At 54.4% G+C, this 7651-nt stretch overlaps 1 protein-coding gene across 1 annotated transcript; it reads left to right on the forward strand.

The window, feature by feature from the left end:
• Positions 1-3497: 3497 nt before the first annotated feature.
• On the forward strand, positions 3498-7262 carry LOC139603659 (serine/threonine-protein kinase pim-1-like). The gene is made up of 7 exons (XM_071454550.1): positions 3498-4037; positions 4124-4174; positions 4404-4773; positions 4991-5167; positions 5434-5540; positions 6504-6632; positions 7161-7262. The coding sequence occupies exons 1-7, from the start codon at positions 3498-3500 to the stop codon at positions 7260-7262; spliced, it is 1476 nt and encodes a 491-aa protein (XP_071310651.1).
• Positions 7263-7651: the final 389 nt, after the last annotated feature.

The following is a 7651-nucleotide window of genomic DNA, read 5'->3' on the forward strand; positions in this document are numbered from 1 at the left end:
TTGCAATCAGTGTTTCCATGGGTCAGGAGGATAAACAAATAGCAGATTGGGCATACCAAATAACACGAGACTGCTGGCAAAACTTCACATTAACTCACACTGCAGAGGTAGTCTGTCTCTGGTCGAAAGATACACAGGGCCTTTCTTTTAAATTTATAATAGATACTAAAACACACTCTACCACTGCTGAACCTCACAATATCACCACTCCACCTGCACCACCAGTTATACTCACCCCAAAAATTTTCAAAATTGGACCTTATATAATCAGGAAAACTGGTCAACAACAAATATTATTCAATCCAGCATGGTCTCTCAAACTGGTCGAACTGCTCATGCAGACCAATGTTTCAGACATCCAGCCAGCTTGTTCTCCGTTTTTGCAAACATCCTTTGAAGGCTGGACCATTTGGCTCTGGAAACGCAGCTCTTTTAAAACAAGGAAACCTAGAGATGAGACCGGTGTTCTAGGCACAGGATTGGGAATTCTGAATAGCATTGATTCGGAAGTACTAATGAACGAATTGGCTGCTACGACTAGAGATCTGTCCAAATTACAGCAACCACTGAAGGCATCTCTGTTAGCCTAGGGGACACACGAGTGGATGCTGTCAAACATTTTGCCAAATTGGGAAAGAGTAAATGTGAACAATCACAAATTGGTGATTGATGCACTCAGTGCTGCACAAAATAATGTTTCCTTAGCCCTCAGCTGTATCCAAGCACAATTGTGGATGCAGTCAGTTTCTGCCTCGATTATAAGAGAAGGCGAGGAAGGCACTTTCCCCACAGAAATTTGGAAAATAATCTGGGACAATGCCAACGACTTTGAAAGAGAATTCCAGTCCTGGTGGAAACTGGTGAATTTTACCTATAATGCTATTTCAAATACAGCTACTGCTTTTGTCTTGACCATACACAATGCCTCTGTACATCTAGTTTTTCCTGTTCTTGAATTAGGAATAAACCATGACGGAGCTGTTCTCTATCCTATAGAACATAGGGGATGGGCCCGTCAGTTTGATGACACATGGCAAACTGTTGATTTGGAATCTTGTATTATCCGAGAACAACTCGGGTTCACCTGTGAAGGCAATGTAATTATAGCTCAAGATATCTGTTTAGACACGGAGCAAAACATCTGTCATTTTGAGATTCGTCCTAACGAGACTTCTAAAACAGTTCTTACATACATAGGCAATGGATGTGCGTGTTTTAGAACTATTTGTGATTCTGTGCTTGTAGATGATATTGTGGTGGATACAAAGAATCACTCCAACTTCTGTGCTTGTAACTTCACTAAGATTACAGGGTGTGATATCGCTTATGAAGCTAAAGTCACCTCTCACCACCTATTCCAATCCAACTACACACTGCTTCACAAGCTAATGCCCACCCCGATTGGGATGAACTTCACTCTAGTGAGACGACTGATGCTCCATCAAGACCTGATCCAAATCCTCGAGAAAATCAAGGAAAGCGGACAGAAAACCCTGGTGACTGTTCATCATGAGGTAGGAAAAATACACCGGGTTATAGAGAGGGTAAAGCAAGATGGCAAGCACAGGCGGTGGGATACCCTGTTCGGGTGGGCTCCTACTACCACAGGTGTCCTAAACAGTATATGCCATCCCATTGTTGTTCTTTTGATTCTGATTGTGCTTGGTTTTATTTTGTCAGCAGTTCTATTCGTTATGAATTGGAATCTGATGAAAAAGCTAAGGAAATTGGCATCTATAATTAGTGCACATAGCTTAACTGATGAGGAAACTCAGTTAACGCTTGCTAGTGTTGAAAATGCCAATCACTTGTTTCCAAAATTTTAAAAGTTTAATAGTAATAAAATGGTTATAAAAATAGTAATACAATTAGAGTAATAATAATTTGGACAAAATGAATTAGGACAATATGAGACAATAAAGACAAAGAGTTACAGATGTCCGGGTACCTTTTTCTGGGCAGCACGAGCCCGAAAAAGGACCCCCGTTAACAAAGGATTAACCCTTAAAAACAATAGCCTGTTGCATATTCATACACTTCATACATGATGCATAAATTCCATTCAAATACAGGATTCTGTCTGGTCATCGTCAACTTCTTCCTCCAAATCCTAACAGTGCCTTCGAGGCAGGAAGAAGTTGGTTTCTTCTGATAAGAGGGCCATAAATTCTTCTTCTCTGAAAGATTTAGGTGTCCTGTGGCTCCTATCTCACTGCGAGTCCTTTCTTTTTAAAAAAGTATCCTACATAGCATCGTTTCTATTTGAACAATTTTTATAACCTAAAACTATATTTAACACAGTACTTAAGAAAACTAATACAGCATTACTTTCTAACACAACACAACACATAGAATATTCATTTTAATATTTGCGAAAAGGCAATCATAAAATACATGCATTTTTCACACTAGGAAGGAACTAAAAAGATTTAATGATCAAAATTGGTAAAAAAAAAAAAAGGGGGATTGTAATAAGTAGCAATACGTTTGTTCATTAATTAAATCAATAGCTAAATAATTATACAATATCAAAGCAATAACTAAATAGCTAAAATCGCTTGATTCTTAAATGCGCAGCCACATATGGTTGCTTGGCTTGCAGGAATCCTATAGTGCTTTGGGAATTCCATGGTAAAGATATACCTTATAAGGAAAAGTTCACCCAGCGGTCACAGAGGAAGGCTGTAACAACAATCCTTAAACTCACAAGAATTGCTTAGGCTTGCAGGAATCGTATAGTGTTCTAAAAATTCCACTGTATAGATATGCCTTATAAGGAAAAGTTCACTCAGCGCTTAAAGAGGAAGACTTGGAGCCTTCATCCCACAACCACCAGAAGACAGAAAAAGACCCCCTAGCAACTGAACGAGCAAGCGCAAAAGACAGACCACATCATCCCTGGACCTGGGAGAAGAAGGCAATAAAAGGCGAACCTTGGGGATGGGAACGATGCAAGCCTAGAGGAGCGGAGACTCCCAGCCGCCCAGCGCTGAACTTTGCTTATTCTTGCTTGCATCATAATAATAATAATAATAATAAAAGAATAATTGTATGATCCTTAAATCCAGTGAACTCATTTATCACACGCATGAAATGTTTCGTCTCACGCAAAGAAGAAAGAAGCCACAAGCCAACACTCTTCTTTATTGCTACACTGTTTTCTTTGGTTACTTCTCTAATAGGAATGACTTTGGGGTGTGATTTGTTTGTTTCTCTCTTTCGTTCCTGGGGGCGCGCGGCGGCTCCTCCGTTGGGTTCGCGGGGCAACGGAGGAACGGCCGCGAGCTCCGGCGGCTCCGCAGCAGCAGCAGCAGCAGCAGCAGCAGCAGCAGCAGCAGCAGCAGCAGCAGCAGCAGCAGCAGCAGCGCTTCTCTTGATCGGTTTTCCGCTCGACTTTTCCCTCGCTCCGCATCCCCTTCTCCCTCCCACTCACTGTATTCCCGTCCCGTTCCGTGCCGGGCCGTGCCGTCCGTGTTCCGCCTCTCCCAGCCCGGCTGATGCCGCGTCCCGCAAGGCGCCCCGGGGCGGGGCCGCCCCGTGCCCGCCCCTGCCCGGCCCGCCGTGGTTCCGCCTCGGCCGGGCTCTCTCCGTACCGGCTGTGGGGCCGCTGGAAGAGCCGCTTGCTCTGGTGCTGGCGGAGCATCGCGGTCTTTTGGCTCGGCCTGGCGCGGGCTCTGGCCCAGCCCCGGCCGAAGCCCCGGCCCCGAACGAAGCCCCTGCCGCGGTTCCGCCCGCAGCCGCTCCGCTGCCGCCCGGCTCCCGCCCCGTGGCCGAGAGCGTGGCCGGCAGCTTCCCCGCTCCGAGCTCCACCGCTCGCCAGCTCGGCCGCCGGCCCCGAGCCGCCGCAGCCCGGGGCGGCTCGGCAAGCAGCAGCGCGCCGGGCGGGCGGGTGCCCCGGGCAGAAGAGCGGCAGCGCGGTGCCGCCCGCACGGGCGGAGAAGCCTCCCCTGGAGCAGCTCTACCGGCAGGGCCCGCTGCTGGGCAGCGGCGGCTGCGGCAGCGTTTACTCCGGGACCCGGCTCGCCGACGGCGCCCCGGTAAGAGACGGGGCAGGCTCGGAGGGCGGCAGCGGGCGGCGGGCGGCGGGCGACGAGCTCAGCCCGCCGCTCGCCTTGGCTCGCAGGTGGCCATCAAGCGAGTGTCCCGGGAGCGCATCTCGGAGTGGGCGCGGCTGGTGAGTGAGCGGGGCCACCGGGAGGAGCCGGCGGGGCGGGCCGGGCGGGGCTGAGGCGGGGCCCGGCAGGGCGGCAGCCGGGACGCTGCGAGGGCAGCGAGCGTGGAGTGAGCGGGGGCCGCGCAGCGCCCCGGGCCGGGCCATGGCGAGCCGCGGCGGGGCCGGGCAGGGGCTGCCCGAGGCGTGGCGCAGCATCGGCCCCGTTGACGGCATCGCGGTCCCCCCGCAGCGCAACGGTGCCCTTGTGCCCCTGGAGCTGGCGCTGCTGTGGATGGTGTCGCGGCCTGGCTTCCGCGGCGTCGTGCGGCTCCTGGACTGGTTCGAGGTGCCCGAGGGCTTCGCGCTGGTCATGGAGCGTCCGCAGCGCTGTCAGGACCTCTGGTACTTCCTGCACGAGCGGCGCTTCCTGACGGAGCCCGTGGCGCGGGGGCTGTTCCGCCAGGTGCTGGAGGCCGTGCGGCACTGCAGCAGCCGCGGCGTCCTGCACCGCGACATCAAGGCCGAGAACGTCCTCGTCGACCTGGCCACGGGCGAGGCCAAGCTCATCGACTTCGGCTGCGGCACGATCCTCCAGGACACGATCTACACCCGGATGTCAGGTGAGCCCAAGCCAGGCCCAGCCGGGCAGCTGAGTTCCCCGCTTTGCCCGCAGAGGGGGGAAGGAAGGAGGGGGAATCCTTCTTCAGCCAGCTGCAGCCAAGTTGCTTTTTGGCAGGGCAGGGGCTGGCTGTTGTGGAACGGGTGCTGGCTGGGAGGGAGGGAAGGAGGGCGGGAAGGAGCAGCATGGGCCTGATGAGCTGCGCCTGTGTCCCATAGGAACGCCGGAGTACAGCCCACCGGAGTGGATCCTCTTTGGCTGCTACCATGGCCAGCCAGCCACTATCTGGTCCCTGGGCATCCTGCTCTATGAGCTGGTCTGCGGGCACCTTCCTTTCCACACCAACGAGGACATCGTCCGGGGCCAGCTCGTCTTCCCGCCCCGGCTGTCTCAAGGTGGGGATGCGCCTTCAAGGCATGTGGGGAAGAACGGGGTTGGGAGGGGCAGCTGGCACATAAGCATCCTGCTCTTGCAGCTGGTGAGGAGGTGGATCTCCTGGGCTTAGCTGGAGGAGGTGGCACCAGTGGCTCTGTGCTGGTGTCCTCCGCAAGAGAGGATCAATAGGAAGCTTTTGGGTGCAGCTCTGAGCACTGCTGGTGTTGCCTGGGCACTGTGGAATGTGGGAGAGCATGGACAGGAGCCTTCTGGTTTCTCTCCGCAGAGTGCCAGCACCTCATCAGGTGGTGTTTATCCATGGACCCCACACACAGGCCATGCTTGGAGGACCTTTTTGAGCATTCTTGGCTGCAGGAGCCCTGCCTGGCCCAGGTGACAGCAGAGATGCATCCCTGAGCACAGTAGGATCCAGGAGCCCAGCAAGCAGCAGCAGGACGCGTCTCCTGGCACTGGAAGAAAACCCTGGAGCGTTTCCCTGCGGCCACAGCGCGGAGGAGAGAGCACAGCCGAGGAGATGCTGCTTCCGCTGGTCCCCGCGAGCTGTGGAGGGAGCGGCTCCGTGCTGCCCGTCCCATTGGAGAAGTGGTGGCAGTGCAGTGAAGGTGACACAGATTGGGACAGAGGAAACATCCCCCTGCAGCTCAATGGCACCGTGATGTCTCCGCAAGCCAAGGCACAGCTGGCGTGTTCTTCTGGAGCACGACGTGGAGCTGGGAACAGCATCCTGGAGCTGGCCGCTGGCGGGGCAGAGCCAATTGGTTTTGGCTGCGGCCCCTGCCTGAAGGACACGCTCTGCACTCCAATGAAATCAAGATGAGTCCCCAGCCGGCGCAGGGGCGGGGGGATGCTGGTGCTTCCAGGCACGGCAGGGCTCGGCCTGGCCACGTGCCGGAGGTTCCCTGCTCGGCGGCGCTGGGGAATATTAATTTTTCTGCCAGACGCCGAGCTGCTTTTTGGCGGGACAGGGGACGGATATTCTGGAAGGGGAGCCGGCTCCTGGCCTTGCTGACAGCTTCTGCCAGCCAGCCTGGCACGGGCTGAGGCAGGGGCAGCCAGCCTGACAAAAGCATCCATCCATGTGGATGGGGGGTGGCAGAGGGGGGGACGGGTTCTGAAGCCGTGCCCCAGCTGGTCTGCTCTGCAGGCCCTTGAGGAAGGGGTGCGTTTACAGGCAGGAAAGGTGGGGATTTTCCCCACCCCTGGACAGGTTTAATTCTCACATGGAGTGGTCAGACCCTCCTCAGGCCTGTGAAACGGTGACAGGCTTGTGCTTTTTCTTGTTTCCAGGTCTTGTTTTGAATTGACTTTCATGCAATTGTTCTTTTGTTTTCCCAGGAGGATTACACCTGGTGCCCAGACCGGACAGGGAAGCACCTGCAGCGTCCATGGAGCGCATCCAGTGCCAGCGCTGCCCCAGGGGCCACGGTCTGCAGGGACAGCCCCTTCCAGAAGGACGAGGACCTGGTTTGGGATCGGCTCCTCTCCTGGCAGCAGCTCTCCAGAGGTGGGCACCCGGCTCCACAGCTCGGCTGGCAGAAGGGCTCCGGGCAGACGGCAGCGGGCACACGGGCATCCCGCTCTTGCAGCTGCTGAGGAGGTTGCTGTGCCGTGATTAAGCAGAGGAGGTGGAATGTGGCCTGCCCCGCTGCCCTTCTCTAAAAACAGAGAATGGGTCGGGAGGTTTGGGCTCTGAGCAGAGCCAGCAGCCTGGCCCGGGCACAGGCCATGGCGGGACAGGGGGACAGGAGCCTGCTGCCACTGACCGTGGCTCTCTGGTTTCTCTCCGCAGGCTGCCAGCACCTCATGCCATGGGAATGGCACCGCTCGGCCTGCCAGCCTGGGAGGGCTGGAGGGCGGCCAGTGTTCATTTGCTGTCAAAATAAATTTGTTTGGGTTTTTTTTGTCATCGTCATCATCGGAGCATTTCTTTCCTCCTTTTCCAAGCTTTTGGCCTCCCTTTCTCCAGGGTAATCTTTTTGTGTCCTTCCTCAGCCTCTTGATGGCATTTGGCAGGGGGGGTTAAGCAACGTGAAAAATTCAACAACAGCTCCTGTTGCCAACTGCAGCAGCTCCTTCAAGAGCCCCTTCCAGTGAGGTCTGCATGTGCCTTGCAAAAGGAAGTGCTTTGCAGCCATGGGGTTGTCGCCCTGCTGCAAAAGCTGGGAGGAAATCAGAAATGGCAAAATGCCAATTTGGCTCAACCACCACCCAGGTTCTTCATCTTTTCCCTCTGCTCCGTGATAGGCAGGCAGGGCTGGACTCCAGGAAGGTTCAAGTTCTTGGTGCTCCCTGGCATCAAAGTGATCAAGTAAACTCTTGTATGCAGGGACTGCAACAGGGCTACTTGTCAGAACCCAGGAAATTCCTCTGGCTGCCCTGGAGGACTCGAGCCCCTGTCCAGGGGGCTCAGAGACCTTGGCACAGAGCCCAAGACCCCTGTGCCTTTGATTTAGCCCTTGGAAAAAACGATTACCAATCTTATA

Source organism: Agelaius tricolor, unplaced genomic scaffold, assembly GCF_023055355.1.
Source record: "Agelaius tricolor isolate 1412-34295 unplaced genomic scaffold, bAgeTri1.0.p SCAF_40, whole genome shotgun sequence".
Classification (NCBI taxonomy): Eukaryota; Metazoa; Chordata; class Aves; order Passeriformes; family Icteridae; genus Agelaius; species Agelaius tricolor.

Coding starts and splice junctions, on each gene's coding strand:
- LOC139603659 (XM_071454550.1), top strand. CDS start 3,498: ATGCCGCGTCCCGCAAGGCGCCCCGGGGCGGGGCCGCCCCGTGCCCGC. Junction 5,168..5,433: donor CCCGCCCCGGCTGTCTCAAG/GTGGGGATGCGC, acceptor TTCTCTCCGCAG/AGTGCCAGCACCTCATCAGG. Junction 5,541..6,503: donor AGGAGCCCTGCCTGGCCCAG/GTGACAGCAGAG, acceptor TTGTTTTCCCAG/GAGGATTACACCTGGTGCCC.